Source organism: Siphateles boraxobius, unplaced genomic scaffold (assembly GCF_051911475.1).
Source record: "Siphateles boraxobius isolate OS27281-9 unplaced genomic scaffold, OSU_SipBor_1 51, whole genome shotgun sequence".
NCBI classification, from domain to species: Eukaryota; Metazoa; Chordata; class Actinopteri; order Cypriniformes; family Leuciscidae; genus Siphateles; species Siphateles boraxobius.
Window position 1 is genome coordinate 707,960 of NW_027509153.1, and position 25,817 is coordinate 733,776.

At 42.8% G+C, this 25,817-nt stretch overlaps 1 protein-coding gene across 1 annotated transcript in view; it reads right to left on the reverse strand.

The window, feature by feature from the left end:
• Positions 1-25,817, reverse strand: part of LOC143712777 (FGGY carbohydrate kinase domain-containing protein-like) — a 63,015-nt gene that overhangs the window by 2,847 nt on the left and 34,351 nt on the right. Inside the window, exons 6-10 of the mRNA XM_077204785.1 lie at positions 6,068-6,129; positions 5,873-6,026; positions 5,223-5,297; positions 4,969-5,093; positions 3,404-3,506 (exon numbers count right to left, since the gene is read on the reverse strand). Coding sequence (XP_077060900.1) covers positions 3,404-3,506; positions 4,969-5,093; positions 5,223-5,297; positions 5,873-6,026; positions 6,068-6,129 — 519 coding nt within the window. The remainder of the gene's footprint in view (positions 1-3,403; positions 3,507-4,968; positions 5,094-5,222; positions 5,298-5,872; positions 6,027-6,067; positions 6,130-25,817) is intronic.

Below are 25,817 nucleotides of genomic sequence, written 5' to 3' on the forward strand. Positions count from 1 at the left end.
GAAGTATGCAGCATTGCTGGTGAAGTAAGCTTTTAAACCACCGTCTCCCACTACTGTGCACTGACGAAAGTATCTTGTACTGAGAAGAATTCTTACCTTCCTACTTACCGTCTGAGTCTAGAAGTATGCAGTATTGCTGGTGAAGTAAGCTTTTAAATCACTGTCTCACTACTGTGCACTGACAAAAGTATCCTATACTGAGAAGAATTCTTACCTTCCTACTTACCGCCTGAGTCTAGAAGTATGCAGCATTGCTGGTGAAGTAAGCTTTTCAATCACTGTCTCACTACTGTGCACTGACGAAAGTATCCTATACTGAGAAGAATCCTTACCTTCCTACTTACCGTCTGAGTCTGGAAGTATGCAGCATCGCTGGTGAAGTAAGCCTTTGAATCATTGTCCCACTACTGTGCACTGACGAAAGGATTCTGTATTGAGAAGAACTCTTACCTTCTTACTTACCGTTTGAGTCCTGAAGTGAGCCGTATCCTTGGTGAAGTTGTCACAAGGTGACGAACTAGAGACGGAACTACACAGCCCACGGGGGGATGTTTCCGCCCGGAGCGGTTTCAACTGAACACCAAGCCGGCCTCAGATGCGTCGCTACCATAGGAACAGCAGCCGCTGATGGCAAAGTGACAGAAGGTGCGGCGCATTAAGTGACTGTGTGACGATTGGGACATGTCGCTTTTAGGAACAGACAAAAGCAAAACTTTGAGAGACTGAGTGGGTTGGGTGGGATTGCTGCGGCGTTCAAACTTTTCTTCTTGCTGAGAGAGAGTGAGAGATTTCTGTGGGACAAATCGGCTGGCGAGATCGATCCGTGGGAAGGGAATCCGCTACGAAGAACTGGGTGACGGAGAACAGAGAGGCAGAGGGCGAAGTCATCTATGAAGTATTATCGAGTCCACTTACTGGGGTGAAGATAAGTACCAAACTTCTACTGGCTGTATTATATGTGGGTTATACACGAAAAGATTATATATGAGGAGAAATGACATAAAAAACGGAGTCCAGATGTCTGAATGAGAAGACAGCTGTTAGGATTTGTGATTGCAGTCGCTGAATTCTTCCGTCTAATTACCCCCGCTGTCCAGAGCGAGGAGGTTGGCCGTGACCTTAAATTTCACGGAGTGGATGAGAGTGACGTGAGTTAATGCTGTGTCCCACTGTGTGTGGTTGAAGTGGAGTTATTGAATGCTTACTGTACAGAATTCTGTCACATGTCCATCGGTCTTGCCTTGTGTTACAGTCGGGAGTTTTCTGAGGAAGAGATTAAGTGAAAACGGACTTTAAGCCTGCTGTATTCTGATTCATCATTGATGCTGTTCTGGAGAACGGGGAAAATCCAGTTACCTGCTGTTCTGAGTGTTGAATATCCAAAGCCTGTTGTATTCTGATTCATCATTGATGCTGTTCTGGAGAACGGGGAAAATCCAGTTACCTGCTGTTCTGAGTGTTGAATATCCAAAGCCTGTTGTATTCTGATTCATCATTGATGCTGTTCTGGAGGACGGGGAAAATCCAGTTACCTGCTGTTCTGAGTGCGTCCCATCTGAAGCCCGCTGCATTTGTCTCATCGTTGCTGTTGTGGAGAACGGAGGAAACCTCAGGTACCCGTTGTTCTGAGTGTTGTGTATCTAAATCCTGTTGTACTCTGCTTCATTATTGATGCTGTTCTGGGGGACGGAGAAAATCCAGTTACCTGCTGTTCGGAGTGTGTTCCATCTGAGGCCGGTGCATTCTCGTCTCATCCTCGCTGTTCTTGGGAGTGGGAATAAACCCAGTTACCTGCTGCCCAGTCGACGCCCTTCACAGCCCCAAGCCTTCTGCACCGACATATTGGGAAGACCAGACGTACGTGGAGTACCTACTTGCTGTCCAGTCGATGCTCCTTCACAGCCGTAAGCTTTCTGCACCTGTTGAACTAAGAAGAACCAACTGTATTGAGAGGATTTACCTGCTGCCAGTCGACGCTCCTTCACAGCCCTAAGCCTACTGCACCGACGTATTGGGAAGACCAAACGTACGTGGAGTACCTACTTGCTGTCCAGTCGACGCTCCTTCACAGCCGTAAGCTTCCTACACCTGTTGTACTGAGAAGAACCAACCGTACTGAGAGTAAGCCTTTGGCACCTGAGAGACTGAGAAGAGTCAACCGTACTCAGAGTAAGCCTTTGGCACCTGAGAGACTGAGAAGAGTCAACCGTACTGAGAGTAAGCCTTTGGCACCTGAGAGAATCAGAAGAGTCAACCGTACTGAGAGTAAGCCTTTGGCACCTGAGAGACTGAGAAGAGTTCACCGTACGGAGAATAAGCCTTTGGCACCTGAGAGACTGAGAAGAGTCAACCGTACTGAGAGTAAGCCTTTGGCACCTGAGAAACTGAGAAGAGTCAACCGTACTGAGAGTAAGCCTTTGGCACCTGAGAGACTGAGAAGAGTCAACCGTACTGAGAGTAAGCCTTTGGCACCTGAGAGACTGAGAAGAGTCAACCGTACTGAGAGTAAGCCTTTGGCACCTGAATGTATCGAATAGAATCGAATGTAGTTCTTTAATGAGAACTAGTAATGTAGCTAGTTTTATTTAAGTTACTTATAAGCCATAAGCAATCGTCGATTAAAAGAGTATTTGGGGATTGCAGTTTGCTGTTTGACTTATCAATTTGTGTCGATAAAGTATAATAGGGTGAATCATGTATATAGTGCTTGCATAGTGCATATACTTGTAGCTGTTATGTATCTTTGGAAGTCCTTGAAATTAATAGGTTTCAAAGCGCAGCGCAGCGTTCCGCGTCCTGTCTAAAAGGTGCTTCAGTCCTAGGCGCGCGCAAGTACACGAACCCCAACCCCCCCTGTTTGTAGATAGATAGATAGCCTATATATACACACACACAAACATATACACAAAAAAAGTGTACATGCAGACCCGCTAACAACATGTCTATAATTAACTAAGAATGTGAATTATAAAAAACGTGAATTATAGAAAGCATGAAAGGCCCAGTTCCTCATTAAGGCCATTTGGTTCTACTGTGTTAAGAGTGAAAATCCAGAAAGCGTCCCATTGTAGTAGGGACTTCACTATGTCACCTCCTCGCTGGGAGGGTAGAATTTTTTCAATACCCAAAAATTTTAAGGACGCACTGGAACCATGATTAGCTTGTACATAATGCCTCGCAATTTCATAGTCCATATTTCTGTTACGAATTGCTGCTTTGTGTTCTGCAGCCAGTAGCACCTCAATGCAGTACATGAGATCCACGGGGAGGAGTCGGATCAAGATCCAAGGGGTGGAGATGGGTAGGATTAGGGTTGTATGGAGCCACAGTCAGATGAAGCACAGGCTCCGATCACAGCGGCTGATATTGTTTGTGTGTGTGTGTGTGTGTGTGTTTTTTGTACCTGTATGGAGCCACAGTCAGATGAAGCACAGGCTCCGATCACAGCAGCTCCCAACAGAACGGCCTCTGGTTCGGCCGACAGGACCACCGGCAGCCAGTAGCACCTCAATGCAGTACATGAGATCCACGGGGAGGAGTCGGATCAAGATCCAAGGGGTGGAGATGGGTAGGATTAGGGTTGGGTTTAGGGATTAGGGGTGTGTTTAGGGATCAGGGGGCGGAGTTGGCTAGGTTTAGGTGTATGTAAGGTGGGAGGAGTGGATCCGACTCCTCCCCGTGGATTTCATGTTCCGCAGTGAGAACCATCTCCCGGCAGCCCTGAAACACACACACAAATCCCTCAGAGCACTGACCCGTGGTGTTGGTCATGTCATGTCAGATACCTGAGTGTAGAGACCTGCACTTCTGCGAGACTACCCCGGGACCCAGCGCAACCGAGTGCGGCGCGGGACAATATTTGATGGGTGAATGCGGGTGCGGGCGGCAAGATATTATTGTGTGCGGGTTGCGGGAAAATAAAATTATTTGTGGGAAATATAGAACAAAATAAAATAACTAGAAACAAATAAACCGTTATTTATCTAATGCACAACCAACAAGGATAACTAAAATAAAAACGATTTACAGGCACATGGTCGGAAGCTAACTCTCGCGTGGTTCATAGGCGCAGAACAGCCAAGCCTACCACACAGAGGCAAAATGTCTGCACCGCATGACACACGCCATGTACTTTGCATTCCAGCTTCCAGCGCACCATCGGAGAGGGCTTTCAGTATTTGCGGTCGCATACTGGAGCAGAGACGGATTAATCTGAAGCCCTCATCAGTGAACGACATGCTATTCCTGCATGGGCACATTAAGTAGTCATACAGTTTTTTTTTTTTATTGTTTTAGTTAATTCAGTTTTTTTTTATTTAGCTAAATATTTAAAATTGGTATATTTTGTTATTGAGGAATAAGGATAGTTTTTGTTTAATGTTTTGAAGGAATTGCTAAAAGCAAAGGCGGCATTCTTAAGCAGTATTAGGCCCTATATATAGGCTACTTTTGAACATGAAAGAAATCCAGGTTTATTATTATTATAAGATACTTTATTAGGCTATACTATAATCATTATGGTATATTTTTATTTATGTACATTTCTTACTTTTTTACTGTATTTATTTGTTCTAAGTTCCTTGTTCATGTTCATCCATTGAATTAAACGCAAATAAAACGAAACATTTGTTTATTTTCCGTTTATTTTTTATTTTATTTTTTATATTCAACAGGGGAGCAAGTGAAAAAAATCACAGAGTAGCAGGCAGAATATGCAATGTATTTAAAAAAAAAAGTACTTATACGTTTACCCGCGGGATTTTGCGGGCGGGAGCGGGACGAAACTTGATTGTTGGGGGCAGCAGCGGGAGAAAACAACATATATTTTTGCAGGAACGGGATAAAATCCGTCCCGCGCAGGTCTCTACCATGTCAGATAAATGAGTGAGTGTGTGTGTGTGAGTGAGCATTGACCCGTGGTGTTGGTCATGTCATGTCAGATATATGAGCGTGTGTGTGAGTGAGCACTGACCCGTGGTGTTGGCGTGTGTCTGTACGAACAGCGCGTTCTTGCTCAGCCCCCCGCACAGGAAGAGGGTTGTGATGTCATATCCTGCCTCTTTCATGGCATCTAGGATGTGTCTGGTGCCAAGCTTCATACAACAGAGACACACAATCACATTAACACTGTAATACTGAACACTTAGTTAGTGTGTGAGTGAGAGTGTGTTTGTGTGTGTGTATGTGAGAGAGAGTGTGTGTGTGTGTGGTGTGTGTCTTACAGCGATGGCCTGAATAGTTGCTAGATACAGCAGAGCTAAATCATCCAGTGTCTGTGATAAAGTGAGTCCCACAACCTGCACACACCAGCAGTGACATCATCAATCAACTCTCCACCACTGCAAACATTAGTTATAAAAGCTAAAACTATCTGATGTGTCTTTTTTCTTAATGGTTAAAAATAAGAAATTATATTAAACGTAAAGAAAATCTTTCTTTCTAGAACGTAAAGAAAAAAGTACTTTCTAGGGCTATTAACATTATTTTCATGACATTAAGCAAATGTCCCTGTTAAATCCACATTTCTGTCCTCTGAAATAAAGGAAAAAAGCCCAAAAATATAATTAAAAAAAAAGATTGTCATTATTATAAATGTTAATTTGGAGTTCATTCTCAATATTCTCATTCTAGCAGCACCATAGCAACTGCCTACCAACTACACTAACAACCCTAGCAACCACCCACAACATCCGAACAACTGCCTGGTGCCAAATTTTGCCGCAGTAAGCACCACTCACATATTCTGCAGAAAATGTACGTCCAGTTATCAGTTTTATTAATAAATAATACAAAATTAAATTAAATTAAAGGCAGTACAATGAAAACTATTATATTTTTTCATCAGCACTGTAACAAGCACAGCGTTCCTCACCGATCCCCGTGATGTCTGGTCGGCCAGAGGAGAGCGGTTGCCGTGGAAATCAGGCCAGATGTGCAGGCCGGCCGTCAGCTGCTCCGGCTGTGCTGCGTCTCCAGACATGTGCTCCAGATGGAGGTTCAGGCAGGAGAAAAGCTCAGCGATCAGACTGAGTGAGAACAGAAACGCATCAGAGCGACTGATGCTCACCTCTTCTCCGCCTGCTCTTTCAGCTGCCTGGAAGCGGCGTGTCCGTTCACCACATGGTCCACCTGAAAGGACATGACATCGCTCTAATTAAGATATTCATATATTTTCATGTAAACCATCTGTATATATAGCGTATTATGTGTTTATTGTAACGTTTGTCACAATGTCCTGTAGTACAGTGATGACTGTCTGGAACCAAGCAGCCAAACTACCAACCAACCAATAAACTAAAAAAACAACAGCCAACCAATCAACTACACCAATCAATCAGACCAAACAAACCAATTTAAAATATCAACCAAACAACCAACCTAACGACCAACAAAACCAACCAATCAATCAAACTACCAAGGAAACAACCAACCAAAAACCAAGAAAATAACCAAACAAACAACCAACCAACCAAGAAACCAACTAATAAACCAAACAACCAAGAAAACCACCAACCAAGTAAAAAAACGACCAATCAACCAACAAACCAATAAAGACAACAACCAATCAACCAACCACCCACCAACCAAGAAAACAACCAACCAACTAATAAACCAAACCAAGAAAATAACCACCCAACTAATCAACCAATCAACTAAACCAACCAATAAAAACAATCCATCAATCAACCAAACCAAGTAGAAAACTAACCAATCATCCAAGAACAATACAACCAATCAACCAAAAAACCAATCGAATCAATCAACCGATCAATAAACCGAGAAAAAAAAACAACCAACCAAATCAACCACTCCTTTCAAGAACAAAACAACCAATCAATCAACCAATAAACCAAGAAAAAAACCCAACCAACCAATCAAATTAATCAACCAACCCAAGAAAAAACCAACAACCAATCGAATCAATAAACCAAGAAAAAACAACAACCAACCAATCAAATCAATCAACCAACCAACAAACCCAAGAAAAAAACTAACGAATCAATCAACCAAACAAACAATCAACCAAGAAAAAAACCCAACCAACTAATCAAAATCTACCAACCAACCAATAAACCAAGAAAATAACAAAACAACCAACCAATCGAATCAATTAACCAACCAATAAAAAAACAACCAACTACCCAACCAATCAAATCAATTAACTAATCAACCCAAGAAAAAAACAACCAACCAAGTAGAAAAAACAAACAAACCACCAATCATCCAAGAAAAATCAACCAATAAAACAAACAACCAACCAATCAAATCAATCATAAATCAATCAAGAAAAAAACCCAACCAAGTTACCAATCAAATCGATCAACCAACCAACCAATCAATCAATTAATCAACCAAAAAATCATGGCTCTGTTTCAAACCCAAATAAACTGTCTTTCTGTCAACATTCTCAAGCAGCGTCTTAACACAAAGCACAACCTCATAAATGACTGAAGCTCTGAGCATCAAACAAACACAGATCGCACAGGAGACTCGACTCACAAAGGAGTCGAACAAGGATAAAAACACAGTGAACGCACAACTATTCATAGTTTTCACTAGAGTTGGCTATCGTTTTTTTTTTTCCGGTGCCAAATCAATACTTTTAAAACGGTACCGCTGCCTAAACGGTGCCTGAACCGATACTTTAAAAAAAGAGCCTCAAAACGATGGTGAATGACATTAAAGAACGGCTTTTTTATTGAAAAATAAATAAATAAAATAATCTTAAAAATTAACAATATATAGATTTTTACTATAGTAAACGATAGTATACTGAAATATTTAAAGTGTACTAAATACAAAACACAACAAATTTTCATAATAAATTCACAATAAAACCCAAGCCACCTAACCCAACTACAATAATTTAACACTAAATAGCAGTTACATTTCTAATAACAGCAAAGTAGTGTGTATTCTTGGTGTGCTACAAACTAGTGTAAGGCGTGGGGTTTAACTGTCCGTGGATTAATCTCAAGAATGACGATGGACTTGGAATATTGACGGCTAACAACTTTTATTGAGCAGAGTGTTAGAATTAGAGAGCAGAGCAACACCACACTCCTCGCTCGCACCCTCTCTATCCCTCTTTCTTTCCCGCACTCCCGCTTCTCATTACATCATCCTCTCTCTGAGGACTCAACACCAAAATAAAAGTCCTTAACAAAAAGATGTGAAAATAGAATACAATGAATATTAAACAAAAGAAACTTCACATTAGTTACCCCGTGGGAAAAGAAACGTCCACGTTTTCAACACAGAAAATAACAATGCCCTTAATAAACCAGGCAAAGCAATGTGCAGATTATTGGTGCACCAAAAACCAAAAGTTTCAATAAACACAAAATGGTCTGTAGTCCAAGACATGCAAGGGTTTCAGCAAAAGTTATAAAGCAAAGGATGGATAACTTTTTTTTTTCTTTTACTTCACAACATAGTCTTTGAACTTTGCAGGCAATTTGACAGGCCTGCGACCTAACGGTCTAGAGTCTAGAACAGCACGTGGAGCCACAGCAGTAGAACAGCCTACTTCTGAGGTTACATAGTCCATATTATCAGGCTGAGGAACATTCAACTGTCCAGTGTTTTGAGTTAAGCTCAGCGGTAACTGTCCCAAAAGCAATGTCCTAGCTGGACTCTGATTGGGGACTTCTCCAGTAAAGACAACAGAAGGCAAGTTCTCTCGGACAGCAAGTGTAGAAGAATTAGAAATATTAGGGGATACTTCCTTTTCCACAGTCTGTGCAATGGGAGACGATGCATCGGATACTGTTCGCCCCAGCTGATATGTGGAAGGCAGGTAGGTTTTAAGACGATTATGATGTACCACTTGCGGTGTCTTTTCAGGAAAACCTTTTGGCTGAATAGCATACAGCACAGAATTACCATCGGCAGGCTGAACAGTTCGTGTTACAATGTAGGGTCCTTTCCAGCGTGGGGCCAGTTTACATCGGGAATGAGCAGGATCATTCAGCCAAACCAAGTCTCCCACACTGTACGTGGTGAATTTGGCCTTTTTGTCATATTGAGCTTTTTGCTGTGCGTGAGCATGTTCCTGATTCTCCTGACGCAACTTGAATGCAAACTGCAGCTTCCTGTAGACAGACGTAGCATACTCTGCTGGGGTGCCAGCAGAGGCACTAGAAGCTTCAGTAGGACAAGGAAAGAGTAAATGCACAGGCAGCCTGGCTTCACGTCCATGAACAAGGAAAAAGGGGGTGTATCCAGTACTGCTGTGCACACTGGTATTGTAAGAGAACTGGATTGACCTCAACATGGTATCCCATGACTCTGTTTGCTGATACAGACATTTACTCAATTGGTCTTTCAGGGTGCGATTGAATCTTTCAATTAAACCATCTCAGGATGATAAGGAGATGTCCTAGTTTTGGTGACACCCAACTTGGAACACAACTCCTTGATTAAATCTGCCTCAAACTGACGACCTTGATCTGTATGAAGGTATTCAGGAACACCATGGTCTGTGACATACTGTTCAAAAATACAGTGTGCCACCGTTACAGCTCTTTGGTCCTTCATAGGGTACAAATTCACATACTTGGTGAAATAGTCTTGAAGAACAAGGACATATCTATGGCCTGATGGTGTCATAGGAAGCTCAGTAATGTCAGCTGCTACCTTTTCAAAAGGATGATTGGCATGAATAGTCTGTAGGGGAGCTACTTGATGTGGGACTGGCATAGATCTAGACTGGCATGAAACACACTGTTGGCAGTAGTTCTCTATGTCTCTAGCCATGTATGGCCAATAGAAATGCTCCCTGGCCCTTGCAAGTGTCTTTTTATGACCAAGGTGACCTACAGTGGAATGACCATGTAAAAACTGTAACACCTGGGGGACAGCTGTACTGGGAATGACTACATGAAGAGTGGGTGACTCTTTAGGTTTGTTACAGGCAAAACGGTAGATTTTTCCATCCTGCAAATGCAGTCTATCAAACTGTCGCCAGTATACTTTGAGCTCTGTCGACCCCTTCTTTAGAACCCAAGCTGGGGGTCTCTTTTCTTCCTTCAACCATTCCCTTACTGTCCTCAGTGTGACATCATCTTTTTGACCCTGTTCAAGATCGACTGACAAAGTCTGAGAAAGGTCTATGACAGCATGAGCGGTAAGAGGGGCGGTGACTACAGAAGGTTCTGGTTTGTCTGACATTGAGGGAACAGAAGGAATAGTATCACTTTGACTCGGGCATCTAGATAGTGAATCTGCATTTGTGTGCTTTACGCCATTCCTGTGTTTTATGACCCAATTGTAGACGTCAAGCTCCAATACCCAACGTGCTCTACGCCCTGTTGGATCTCGATCAATAGGCATTTTCTTTAACCCTAACAAGGGACGATGGTCTGTAACAATCACAAAGGGGCATCCTTGTAAGTAGTGTGAGAAATGTCTAACGGACCAAACAATAGCCCACCATTCTCTGTCAAAGGTGGACCAGTTACGCTCTGTTGTGCTTAGCACATGACTGGCATAGGCTACTACCTTTTCAACACCCTGTTGCTGTTGTGCAAGTACGGAACCAATCGCATGGTGAGATGCGTCCGTATAGAGAATAAAAGACTTGCTGAAATCAGGGTAGGTGAGAATGGGAGGGGAAGACAGAGCATGGCGAAAATACTGAAATGTGTCCTCACATTGTTCATTCCATGTGAATTTGGTATGTTTCCTCGTCAGATTGTGTAGAGGGGCTGCTTTTTCCGCAAAGTCTCTGACAAACCGGCGATAGTATGAACAGAGGCCTATGAAAGCTCTAACCTCTGTAGGTGTAGTTGGACGAGGCCAATTCAGCACTTTCTCAGTCACTTTGGGGTCAGGTTGAATGCCATCCTTTGAAACCACATGTCCTAGAAAGAGTACAGATTGTTTGAAAAACTGACACTTTCGAGGATGGAGTTTGAGACCAGCCTGCCGCAATCTTCCAAACACTTCAGAGAGATCATGAATGTGATCTTTAAAGGTCTTACTGAAGACTATGATGTCATCAAGATAAATCAGAGTCTTAGACCAATGGAGGCCACGGAGAACAAGCTCCATCAACCTCTGAAATGTTGGGGGGGCATTGGTAAGGCCCATTGGCATGACCTTAAATTGATAGAGGGAATCTCCCGTAGTAAAGGCAGTTTTTTCTTTACTAGCATCATCCATTTGAGTCTGCCAATAGCCACTTGACAAATCTAGAGTGCTAAACAAGGTGGCCCCAGAAAGGGCATCTAAACTGTCATCCACACGTGGCAGGGGATGTGCATCTTTAATGGTTATCGAGTTCAACCGCCTATAATCAATACAAAATCTGTAAGACCCATCCTTCTTACGAACAAGTATCACTGGGGAGGCCCATGGGCTATGGCTAGGCTCAATTAAGTCAGCATCAAGGAGTTTCTCTACTTGTTTGTGGATTTCCTCTCGTAGGATAGGAGATGTACGGTATGCTCTCTGACGCACAGGGGATGTGGAGGATGTGTGTATGCTATGCTTAATCAAATCAGTTCTACCTAGATCAGTAGAAGAAGTACTGAAGACATCGCAGTTCTCTTGTAGGAGGGAGTTAACTACCTCTAACTCATTGGGAGTAAGAGTGTCTGTACCCATGTGAATATCAGGTAATTGGCATGAAGGGCTTGGCAGGCTAACCTGAGCTACAAGACCGTCCACAGGCTTATAGAAATCAGAAGGCATGTCACGCACAGAGTAGAACTGACCTAAATGGGTCTGTTTGGGCAACTCAATGTCTTGATGTGTAGGATTAAGCAGATGAACTACTGTGAGCCCATTTTCGACATTAGAGAAGCTCCGAGCAACAGCTAAATCTTTGTCAAAGGTCACATGTGGTTCCAGAATACCTTGAAAACCATGGAGCTGACTTCCTGTTTCTGAGGTACATGCTACAGAGGCAGGAACAACAACCTCTGTCAAAGGGGGGACTGAGACCTGTGAGAGCAGGAACACATTACAGCAAAAAGGCAGTGCTTGGTAGGAACTGAGAAGAGAAATTTTGTCATTTTTGAACATAAAAGCACCAGAGGCTGTGTCAATTGAGGCACCATGCATTTTGAAAAAGTCCCACCCAAGAAGAGCATCCTGTCTAGAGTCTCTCACGACATACATGTTCATACTGAATATGTGTGACCCCAGACGTAATGTAACAGATAATGAACCTAAAATGTCTAACTGTTGTCCTGTCAGTGTGTGTGCCACCTGGAAACTTTTCAGTAAGGGGCGATGTTTAAGTGCAGGGATGCGTTGACGTAAGGCCTCACTGATGAGTGACAAACCAGCGCCCGTGTCAAGGAAAATACTGACTTCTTGATCCTCGACGAGGCCTTTTATGTAAGGTGTCCAGCGTGTGGTGTCCACAGATGTGACTGTATTGTTGCTATGGGCCGCTGACAGTTGAACTGAAGATTGGCCCTCATCTCCAGTTACCCCTCGTTTCCCGATTGCTGATGTTCGACGAAGTGTACATGGCGGGAATGGGGTCGTTGTGGACTTGGAGAGCGACGTCTGTGATACTGCTCATCCCTCCATCGATCTCGGTTCTCACCTGGGCTGCTGTCATCTTTCAGTTGATGCCTGTAGCTGGGTTGAGAAGGCACTGAGTCATCGTATGCAGTATATCTCTGCTGAGGGCTAAAACGAGTCTCTCTGCTGTCGTATCGTAAGGGTCTATCATACCCTTGCTGCTGCTGATGATAACTTGGCCCGGGGCTCCCGTGTAGTCTGCTATGACTGTTACTGGAACGTACAGGAGATCTTCCTCTGGAGTAGGGCACATCAGATGCAGTGAAATGTTGATAACGAGAAGATGGCATATAGTGATTGTCTTTCACCCTGTCAAGTGAAGGTGATCTCTGACGATAGGTGAAGTGACGATCAGGAGGTGAGACAGAACTGGTGTGATGAGGCTTAGGCTGTGTCAACATAGTCACGACAGACTGAAGTTTGTCTACTTTCAGATGGAGGTCGTTGAGCTGCGCTGCGAGCATATTGGCAGACTCAGTTGTGAGGCTGTGTACCTTGGCAGGTTCAGGTGCAGAGGATGTCGGCAGTAGAAAAGGCTCAGTGACTGTGGAACGTGCCCTCTCACACCGACCAGCTACTTTAATTGCATCCTCAAGTGTAGTTACACCAAACTCATACAGTTTAGTTTGCAATGAAAGTTCAAGTCCAGCTATAAAGCGTCGCAAAATTTCACCTTTGATGGCAGATTCTCCATAATCCGGAAAAGCCTGGTTAACAAGGCGGGTCAAATCAGCAGCAAACACTTCAAATGGCTCGTTGCTCCGACGCGGTCTGGCATTTAAGTATGTTTGAAAAGTTCTCAGTAGCTGTTTGTGATTAAAAACTGTAGCAATCTTGTTACATGTACTGTCATAATCAGCTTTGATGTCATCTGACAAACTATCCCAGTAACTGAATGCAGCACCTGCCAATCTTGAAGGAAGTACTTTGGCAAGCTGAGGTTTGTCCATACCTGAGGTCTCGCAGCATACTTGAAAACGACGAGCCCATTGAGAAAAGCTTTCGTTGCCATCCCCAGTGAAGTCTGGAGGTAAAACAGCTCTGAAGTGCACTTGTGGGGTTGTTACATTGTCTTCTGCCATGTTTGAAAAGAGTAATGCCAATGCAGTTGTACCAACCAGTTCAATCCAGCAAAGTCTTTTATTGATAAAGATTGTCTGCAAGTTGGACTTATACTGTGACTTTTGTAGTGAGGATGTATATATAAAAATGTTGAAAAAAAAAAAGTAGATGAACACTTATAACAAGTCTATTTTATAAGTCACATTTGCAGTGCTTTCTCCTTTTACTCTCGGCTATGTGCAGTTACCGAAGGCCGCCACAAGAGGGAGACACAAGCACACGTTTCAGAAAAAGTGAGCGTCGTCAAATCCTGGCAATGAGCCAACTTCGAACCGTCGAGATGCAGGCGTCTTTACTCTTTTTTTTTTTTTTATTCACCAAAATAAACGAAATATATAACTGTAGCCTACATGAAAAGAAAACTCACACGATGGTGAAAACAATAAAGCTGCTCTAAAGTTATAAATATAGTCCGTATGAATACAGTCCATGTAAATGAAAACGTTACACGTTAAGCAAAACGTGTTCCAGTCTGAGTTAACCCACCAGTACAACTGATCCAGTCTCTATGATGAAAGGGCAGCAAATATCATATATTTTTCGTTTTCGTCACCATAAGTTACCCGTCCAGCATAAACTTCTCCAAAGAGGCCGGAGACCATCACCGCTGCCACCAAATATGTAAGGCGTGGGGTTTAACTGTCCGTGGATTAATCTCAAGAATGACGATGGACTTGGAATATTGACGGCTAACAACTTTTATTGAGCAGAGTGTTAGAATTAGAGAGCAGAGCAACACCACACTCCTCGCTCGCACCCTCTCTATCCCTCTTTCTTTCCCGCACTCCCGCTTCTCATTACATCATCCTCTCTCTGAGGACTCAACACCAAAATAAAAGTCCTTAACAAAAAGATGTGAAAATAGAATACAATGAATATTAAACAAAAGAAACTTCACACTAGCTTCTCTTTTGCAGAAATATTAACACATTTCTTGTCTTCTCTGGCCAAATATGACACCTCTCCTGACTCCTGACTAATTTATTAGATCTATGTAGGTCTGTTATTGTAGGGACATCAACTTTACATTTTCACACTAAACATGGTGCGGAACAAAACGTGATTGTGATTGCGTGACGGGCGAGTCAGTCCTTGGCTGATATTTTTTATTCTTAAATACATGTAAGTGAATGTGTTTTGTCTTTTAAGAAACCTTTATAATGGTCATGACTCATGTTAGTTGATCTAACGCATAATGTTCGCCATGTTAGTACGCACCGCAGTTCAGAGAATTGCATCTGTCAGATTTAGGCCTATAGAGCGTCAATTCATCCACTTCTCCCAAAATACATGAAAGTGGCCAATGAAGTGTGAGAAGAATAGAGTAAATTTTATAGTTACCTACACAATATGCATATAAACACTTCTTCAATTTATAATTGAAAGGATTGTTATTGCTGCTTCCATGGACATCGTTGTGTATTTTACAAACAATAAATGTATTGTTTGCTAGTAGGTAGTCTATTTATGTGTCTAATCACACCGGCGTGAACGATCGTACGTGTTAAAGGGTTAACTAGCGATCACGTGCGGTGATGATGCTTCTTACGTCCGTTTCGGAGAACCAGAGGGAAGTATTTCAACCGACAGCTGAGGCATAAGTCCGAGTACATGTCGGTTACTTATGGCTCGTTTCCGAGCGGTGCGGTACGGTACAGTACAGTATGGTACGCAACTATTTCCGTTTCCACTGCCAAAAGCCATACCACTTTTTCAGTACCCTTCCGTTGGGGTACTTAGCACAGTGGTACGGTACCTAAAGGGTGGAGCTAGACTCACTGCAGAATGTTGATTGGTTGACAGAGAATAGTCACTTGCACGTGCTAAAAGGGGAATGACAACATAAGAAGCACCATTTTTTAATATACAGTTGAAATATATTACTGTCATTGTGTCTCAAAATGTCATTTTAAGAGTTTTTCAGGTGAGAATGTAGTTGTTTAAAGCTGAAATCTGTGGTTTATTTATAAAGATTTATGAAAATTTGATCTAGGTTGTGAGATCCATTCCAGGCGATCACAGGGCGTTCGGCGCTCATGTACCCCGCCTGGAACAGCCTTTCTCGGCTAGTCGTTCTGACGTTTGCTGCTGACGTCTCTGTAGTGGTTAAATATGAGATATAATTCGTCTTGTGTAGACCTAACGGGCGATCTTTGGTCTCGTGAATCTATCATTTGTTCCCTGGCCAATGGTTGAGGGCTAAGTGAAGTTCCAAAACTTTATATATTTAGGCTATTTAACTTTACTGTTGTAACGTTAGACTAGAGCGCTGACTTTTGACTGAATGGTTTGCTTTATTTCTTATTGTATAGCTTCTTGTACCTTTTACTTATACTTTTATAATGGCTATTATTGATAAAACTGAAGTTTAACAAAAAGAGACAGAGTTGAGTTTTGTCATTTTTAATTTTATTACAGTGAAGATGAGCACTGTAATGTTGTTTACTGCAACATTTGTTGTTTAGTACAAATGCACATATTGCCTGGACCATATTAATAATTGTAATATTTTTAGAATTTAAATGAAAAGAGGCAGGGTTGTTTTATATTTCGTTTTGTTATGAATAGGCTAACGTTATGCATGCAGTGAATATAACCAATACGCATTGCCTGAACCCCATTTGTGTGGCTATGATGTTTAAGATTTCTTTAACCCTCTGGGGTCGACAAACGCGCCGGCACGTTTTGCTCGATTTTTTTCACATACAGTAGCAGGAAAATAGACTTAAAATACTCTGTCATTTTTGGTCATACACACTTAAGAAATATAAAAAAATAAACTGTTGAATGTCTATTTTTTTATGTGTCCACTTACAATCGAAATAAAACATTGTGCTTTTGTAAAATAAAGAAAATAAACAGGGTGTGCTTTCTGTCTCTCCATCTCGGTTAACCTTTTTTCTGGAGCACGTCTCTAAACTTAAACAAAACTCAGCGAATACTATTCACCCAAGCATGAGCAATATATCTTTATAATCATTTAAGTTTGTACTTTTAAAATATCTAATTCAAAACTAAAATAAATATTCTCTGTTTATGTAATCTATAAAAAAGAGAGGGGTGTCAGCCGATCTCATTATCGTTCTCTCAGTTCATTATTCTGCTAATGTGACACGCCCACGGAGAGCGTGCGATATTCAAACGCAAATGATCTGAAGCGACACATGCAAACGTGTCAACGTCCCTCATAAACGCGATAACACAACAAATTTAATCATCAGATTAATGTACCTTTTCGGCTTGTGAGGCTGTGACTGTGAGGAGTAATCCTGGGACATTTACCTCAGAACATGTACTGGTTTATTTTCATTTTGAGGAGCGACCGATCTAGCCGAGAATTGTGAGTAGCTACCCTAAGTTTTTTATTCTTGTGCTTTGTTCTAATGTCTGTAAATGCAAAAAGACTTTAAATTTGAATCACGTTTCTGTGTGTGAATGAATTAACGGCACAGATGGGCGCTGTTGTTTATGTTTAGCCTACTATGTTACAGATGAAATATGAAAGATAACTATGGGATCAAATTCCCGCCAAATATATTGCGGCCACGGATCAAAATATAATAAGCGTGAATCAAAAATGGGATCAAATTCCCGCCAAATGTATTGCGGCCACGGATCAAAATATAATAAGCGTGATTCAAAAAATAACAAGCATGAATAAAAACTTTAAACACATTAAAAAATATTTTTCACAAAAAGTTTATTTTAAACTTTACAAGGACTTTTAAGCAGTAAAGCTATCTGAACTCTGGACATATACAAATAATTAAATTCCTCCTTTTTTGAGGTAGCCTACATTTTAATGCGCACACTGGTAATTGGTGTTAGACAATGGCTCATGATTATCCTAAAGCAGCTCTAAAACATCATGCAGTTTTGAAACACTACATTTCTTTGCTAAAATTAAGTTAAAAACGACCATTTTACCCGTCTGAAGAATTTAGGACTTTGACCTTTCAATGCTACACACAGCCTTTATATTATTTAGTTCCATTACAGACAAGGCATACAGTGCAAAAAGTACAAGACGAATACAAAGGCATTTGTGGTACAGTTCAGAGTATGTAAAACAAAGAACAACAACTAAAATTTAAAATAAACCTGTAGCCTTTGTAAAAGGAAAAAAGATGCACAGCCTACCTGGTGATCCGTTACAGTTAAATACGCCATCCTGAAATATTTTCTTAATTGTTGTTGTTAAGCGATCATATAGCCTAGGTAGCATGGTAAATTAATTCTAGACTAGATAGATGTACCATTTGACTAAAGATTAATGAAAATGATAGTGTACAGAGGAGATTACAGAAACCAGGTGGATTTGATATGCAGTGATTTATTATAATTATTGTGTTCATTTGCATAGCTACATAATTGCATATTACTCTAGGATTAATGTTTTAAATATAGCTTAAATTTTTAATACAGCAACATGAAAATTATTGAAAAGATCAGGGATAGGTAACGTTTCTGGAGTGCCGCTGTCCTGCAGAATTTAGCATCAACTCCGATAAAAACCTAGCTAGCAGTATTAATAATCCTAAAGATGATGTTTATCTGGTTCAGGTGTGTTTGATTAGGGTTGGAGGAGCTAAACTCTGCATCCAGGAGGACCGACATTGCCCTTCCATGTCATAGATTAAATATGAAAGTAAAGCGGCCAGTAGGTGGTGGCAAGTTACTGTCTTTATAAGTGAGTCATTCATTCAAACTTCTCGTTCAAATCAGGAATTCTTTAATGAAACACTGTTGTGTGGCTCGCAGGTGATCGACGCTCACAGTGCAAGGTCCAGAAGTAAGGCCAGGGCTTTAAAGATGATCTGAACTGAAATTTGAAAAAATGTGATATAACAGATGTATTTTATTTATTCTCATTGGTACAATTATTTAAATGGCAGAATTTGTTGAAAGGGATAAAATGGTATTTTGAAAATGTTGTTGTTGTTACACGGGCGCGCCATGTTGGATTTCAACATTCAACTACGTCACTGGAATGGTAGGCTACTCCGATGCTAACCAACACTATCAGAGCTAGCTTCTCTCTACCCCATGCCTTGTCAACAAAATTATTCTAGTCGTGATTTCTAGTGTTTAATCCTAGGTACGAGAGACAGATGTGTTGAAAACATCAATGAGTACATGAAGCGTCTGACATCAAATGTTTTATTTAGCTACAAGTCCAACGCATACTAGAATCCTTGATGTTCAGCTGAGGGGAAAAGATGTAACGTTAACGTTAGTTCACTGCACAGGATGGGAACGGAATCTTATTCATCCTTCCCAAATGCCCCCTCGCCCAAAGAGTGAACTGCCGGTACACTGTTAAGCTTAACAGTCTGAGAAAAGGATATAAGTTAGCCTAGCCTAGCGCAGTCGCCAATTCGTAAAATACACTGTTACATACCAGCTACTTATGGGGCGCTCCAGCGTCTCAGCTCGGACATCCCTTAGAGATAGCATAGCCTCCTCCAACATGTCTCTCTCACCGCACAGCATCCGAAATGAACGGTGCATGGTGATGCATTTTCGCCGATCAATAAATGTTCCAGGTTGACCTCTCTTCAACAGATCGACTCCGGTGCAGTGTCCATGCTCCGGCAGCGCCCGCGCCCACACCAGTCACTTCCCCCAAACGATCCTGTACTGTATGTGGAGCCTGAAACTGGTCGTTCTCCATGTGGTGGTAGTCAGATACAACTGGCATGTCCCTCACATGCTCAAATGCGTAACTCATGCCATTAAAATTACTCATTTTCGTGTGTGTATATAGGACTTGCAGCTGTTGCTTATATACCTTCGCGGGTCCTACCATGCCAGTGACGTCATCGAAATTGCCAGCGTAACAAACGCAATTTTTGTGCTGCTTAAAAAAAGCTATATTGATATTTTTAGTTACAATTTTTAATGTAAATTACTTTTAATTGTCATAAACAACATGTTATCAACATTGATTTTTTTCAGTTCAGTTCATCTTTAAAGGTTAATATGATGGATCGTCAGACAGGCACAACTGTCAACTAACGACACAACAGGTCGTCGTCGTTAAAGTGACGAATTTAACGATAACGGATCGCCAGGTAGACGTAACAGGTCGAGTTCCAGGCACACATACAGTTTAACGGTGTCCTGCCACGGAAAGATTTTTGCCAGCTGAGCTGATGGTTATCTTCACCTGTAGCTACGAGAGAACATCAGTACAGTAGCGCGAGTCGCATTGGAGTGACGTCAACTCCCCTCTTCGTTTGATTGGCTAGAGGAGGAGCTGTCAATCTAGAACCAGTGGACCAATGGTGACGCTTAAGCCCGCCCTAATTTACATGAAACTCGAACTGCAACATTTGGAAGAGCAAGCCCAGAACATGGAAAGATGAGCGAAGAGGAAAACAGCACAAGCGTACCAAAAAATAAATTATGAGCAGAAAATGAAAGAGCGCAAAGTACAGAGTTATAAAACCAAGGAAAACATCATTTTAAAGAAAGCATGAAAAATATTTTTTAATGTGTTTAAATTTTTTTTTTCCATGTGTAGCCGGCGCGGTCTGCACTTCGCCGACTACTGCGTTGTGTTCTGGTGCGCTGAAAACAGGACACTGACTTTCCTCAAGGCACTTTATTTGGCTCAACTCTCTCTCAATCACGTAGAATGCAGACTGTTAACTGTTAAATTTCAAAGAGAGCAAAAGTTCAGGATTCTATCATCGAGCAGAATCAGCCTCTCTCAATCACGTAGAATACAGACTGCACATTTAATCGCATTCAAAAATCAGAAAAGAAAATACAAAAGAAAATAAACATCACATTATGCTCGGATATATTATGTACATGTGTCATATTGCGTGTTATCTCTGTTCTCCACTCTGGGCTTTTAGCTCTTACATTAACACTATGCAACATGAAACAAACCTTCAATAGTTAATACATACATACAGTAATATGTGCGAAACAACATGTACATGCCTTACATTGGGCTTTTCAGTGCCATTGAACATTAATCAATACAAGAAAACCTTTTAAATGAACACATTATATTCATAACCTGGTATTGGGAGTACATACCTGTTAAATTTCAAAGAGAGCAAAAGTTCAGGATTCTATCATCGAGCAGAATCAGCCTAACATAAGAAAAAGGAAAACTGAAACATGAGGGCTGTGACACAAGACGATAGAATGACGATCGCTAACATACAACTACAGAACACGAGGTTAGCTATGTTAGCAATTTCTCAAACTCTCGAAACAGCAAAGTTCTCGACACATCTCGATTAAATGTAACTGCACTCATTATAAATTACACATACTAGTTACCATGTGCATTGAAACTAAAGTTTTAACAGGTATATCTCAATTTTACATTGCGCTGACGCGAACACATACCTCTCTCAATCACGTAGAATACAGACTGAGAAAAGAATGCGAAAATTTTGTATATGACCTCACATCCAATAGAGGGCGCACATACACAACAAATAACTCTCCCAATACCTATAAGCTACCATGACATAACTGAACAATACTGTATTTTGGTGAAATAAACTCACAACCAATAGAAAATAAAAGATAAAAGGTTGCAAAAATATTTGTCATTCTTTGACCTGTTACATTCACCCCTCTTTAATTTCACCAAAATCCTTAGCACGTAGAGGGTAGAAAAGAAACAAAACATACAAAACAAAACTCTTGTTCACTTGGTCCAAGATAACCCTGGGAACTCCATTCCCCATACACAGCATATAAAGCTACTTACAAAGTAAGTTGAAAGAAAAACAGCAGTTGATCAGGCTACTGCCCCTTCTAGTGAATATGATGCCTTTTACACCATAAAAATCTTGGAACACCTTCCCTCCAATATGAACATCTCATGACCCAAGTCATACTACATGTGATCAAGAAAAGTATCTTTATATAAGATAAAGTCTCTTTTTTTTCCAATCTAAAATAAGGAAAGTAAAGACAGTGACCTTCTATTGACCCCTCCTACAAAACCCTTGGCGAGTGGTTTTTGCGCCATGTTCTCTATCAAGCGATTGACTGCCTTAACAACCCTGCCAGTACGTGTCCTCACAACCTGTCTCTCTGGCCCTTGTGCTTGTGTGGGTGTCTGACTATCAGTCATTGTGACAGGTGAGATGACGTCCGGGGACTCTGTCTCGCCTAAGTCAGGAACATCAATTGGGGGGACAGTGTCAGTGTCAGTCATGTGTGAGTCAAGAGGCACACTGGAACCCGTTAAGTCTCTCACAGGTGAGTATTCGGTTCCTTCTAGGTCTCTGACCTCTTTAGACTGGGCTTTCGTGGGTGTCAGTTGAACAGGGTCTCTGGACAGAGAGTGGGGTATCTCATTTTCCATCTCAGACTCATCAGCTTCTCCCATAGACTCAGACTCAGCATCAGATGACGCGTTTAACCACGAGCAGGTACGGTCCTCAGAATCGTCTACTGCCAGGCCACTCAAGGCATCAACAGAGGAAGGCTGGAACTCGCTGGCCACATCTGAGGCAGCTTCATCCATCTCTTCCCTGCTTTGTTCTGGCACAGGCAAGAAGCTCACATCCAACATCAGATTCCGATGGACGACTTTGGTTTTTCCACTCTCCTCCCTGACTTTGTAAACGTGAGTCTGAGGGTTCCGGTCTATGATGGTATACATGGTGGGCTCCCACTTGTCCGCTAACTTCCTCTTCCCTCTCTCCGCTTTATTAGCAAGCAAAACTCGGTCGCCAACGTTCAAGTGGGTTCCACGTACTGTCTTGTTGTAACCATCAGCTTGATGTTGCTGTCCTTTCCTCGTATGCTGCTGAGCTATGCTGGCAGCCACATGGAGGTTTGCCATCAGCTTCTCTGCATAGGTCTTATAATTCACCACGACGGGATCCTTCAAGACCTGTTTGAAGACCATATCTACCGGGAGTCTGGGGACTCGGCCATACATCAAGTAAAATGGGGGATATCCAGTTGTTTCATGAATGGTGGAGTTATACGCAAAGGTCAAAGTCTGTATCTGTTGGACCCAGTGTTGTTTAGCTGCCAGCGGTAGGGAACGCAACATACTGCCCAGCGTCCTATTGAACCTTTCGGTCTGCCCATTTCCCATAGGATGGTATGCTGTTGTGCGTGTTTTCATAATCCCTGTGAGGCTGAGGAGTTCGGCTATGAGTTTGCTTTCAAAATTGGCTCCCTGATCGGAATGTATTCGCTCCGGAAAACCATAGATGCAGAACACGTTATCCCATAACTTCTTCGCTATTTGCTTTGCAGTTTGGTTGACACAGGGGAATGCATGAGCCAATTTTGTGAAGTGGTCTGTTATGACTAACACATCCACAGACCTTTGCTTACAGTCCTCAGCACTCCAAAAATCAATGCACACCAGTTCCATGGGTGCTGAAGTGCGAATGCTCTCCAAGGGAGCTCGGGCAGCTGGTTCAGGGGTCTTTGCAAGAATACAGCGTCGGCAGCATTTCACATATTCCTTGATGTCTCTTCCCATTTGCGGCCAGAAAAAACGCTGTCGGGCGAGGTGTGCTGTTCTGGCCTGCCCTTGATGCCCAGCGAGGTCATGCACACCAGCGAGAGCCTTGGCCTTCAAGCTGACAGGCAGCACAAACTGATACCTCTTCTCTCTACTTAACGGGTCTTTGGTTACCCTATATAGAACTCCGTCCTGGACTTTTAGGTGATGCCACTGCTTGCACAGTGTCTGGGCCGTAAGAGCTAACCTACTTCTCCCTCGCCTAGGTGGTGGCTCACCCCTCTGAACGAGTGGCAGAACCTCCCTGATAACTGGATCTGTTTCCTGGCTGTGCCTTAGCTCGCCGATGGAGAGGGCTGGAAGTGTGTCTTGTTCTGAGGGTACCGCCTGTGGAAAAGCATTGAGAAACTGTGTTGCTCTTATCTCTGCTCCCCTTTCCCACTCTATGTGAGCTTCACAGGCAGATCTCACATGCGAGGGTTCTTGACTGCCGGTCAGCCTATCTCGAGTGGTGCCCGTGGTTACACAGCAGCCTGCATCGTGTGCCTGGAAACACTGGGTCTTGCACCGGAAAAGATCCTGGACTTTTTCCTCCTTGGTTCCGGCTGCTTCAGCCAAAAGACTTTCATACGGCTCACTGATCAACCTTTGGCTCACTGATTTAGCAAAAGGATCTCTACTTAGGGCATCAGCCACGATGTTCTTTATCCCAGGGATGTGTTTGATGCTGAAAGTGTATGGGGAAAGCTTTGCCACCCACCTTTGTTCGCAAGCGTCAAGTTTTGGTTTGGTCATTATATAAGTCAGAGGATTATTGTCGGTCCACACTGTAAAAGTGTGGCCCTTCAACCAGTGGCTGAATTTTTCACAAACACTCCACTTGAGCGCCAAGAACTCCAGGCGGTGGGCAGGATACCTTTTTTGTGAGCCAGTGAGGGTCTTGCTTGCAAAGGCGATCGGGCGTGCCTTCATTTCCCCTTCTGGTATCTGGGACAGAACTGCCCCTAGGCCGTCAAGCGACGCATCAATGGACAGAACAAAGGGCTTGGAGAAGTCTGGATGGGTGAGGACCACACAGTTCAGGAGCTTCTCCTTAAGACTGGCGAAAGCAGAGTCGCAGTCAGGGTTCCAGTCTGCAGGCTTGAGCTTTCTGTAGACTCCTGGATTCTGACTGTACTTTCCGGCCTTTCCTCTCCGTTTCTGCCCAGCTGTGAGGGCGAACAAGGGTTTTGCGATGGAGGAGCAATTTGGTATGAAATGTTGGTAATAAAATACCATCCCCAGGAACGACTTCACTCTGTGGACTGAAGGAGTGCAGCTATCGTCTTCCATCAAGTCCCTCTTTGACATTTTGGTGATGACTTCAACCTTCTCTGGGTCAACAGCCACACCGTCACCGTCAACAATGTGCCCGAGGAACTTCACGGATTTCCGCAACAGATGGCACTTTTTCGGACTCAACTTCAGGTTGTGCTCCCGCAGCCTCTGAAAAACAACCTCCAATCTGCTGAGAGCCTGCTGTTCATTGGGGGCAAAAATCAATAGATCATCTAGGTAGCACAAGAGACTGCTGAAATTAAGATCACCAAAGATACTCAGCATCATCCTCATGAAGGACGCCGGACTGTTGCAAAGCCCCTGCGGCATTCTGTTATACTCGTGCAAGCCTAGTGGTGTTGTGAAGGCGGTATACTTTTTGTCCTCCTCATGCATGGGCAGGTTGTAAAAACCAGACGTGAGGTCCATGGTGCTGAAGACAGCATTACCGCCAAGGGCAGCCAAGCAGTCCGATTGGTGGGGCAAAGGATGAGCATCCTTGATAGTTCTCGCATTCAGCCATCGAAAGTCTGTGCATATACGGAGATCGCCATTTTTCTTCCAAACCATCACAAGCGGGGAAGCATATTCACTCATTGATTTCCGTATGATTCCCTGCTCTTCCATCTCGGTCAGAACTTGACGCAGCTTTTGATAGGGGGCTGGCGGCACTCTGCGATACGGAAGACGGAAGGGACGGTCGTCAGTGAGGCGGATTCTATGCGCAAAACCCTTGGCTTCTCCACAGTCAAGATGATGCTTTGAGAATACATCCTGATACTTCTCCAATAACGTCACAAGTTGGAGCTTGGTAGAATGGCTCGCTTCACAATGGTCAATGTCGACATTTCCCAGACCAGACTTCTGCAGCCTGTCTTTCAGGTCAGTGTTGTCTTTCTGTTTCTCATGAGTCACTCTAACAGAGCCAGAGCCACTCTGACAGGAACCCTGGAACAGTGCGAGGTCTTCAACAGCAACACAAGTAGAGACGTCTGCGAGCTTACTGTTCTTTCTCAGGGTGAGTGGTTTGTCAGAGATGTTGGTGATTTTCATTGGGGTCCAGCCATCTCCCCACAGCGGTGTTACCACTCTCCCCACCATGATGCCCCTGGGCACACACCTAGAGGTTGTAGGCTCCACCATAACCGTGCTCCCAGGTGACTTGGGCACATCACTTGGCAGTCTACCCCACAGCAGGTACTCTTGTTTGGGGAGGAGAGTCACCGCTTGAGTTAACTTCACTGTCCCTACTTTTTCCGGCACATCTTCACCCCTCCATCTTGTGAGGCTTGACATCATTTCCAAGAACTGTTCCCCATCTGAAGACCCCTTTGTATTGCTCGAGATAAGTGTCCAATAATTGCTTTCACTT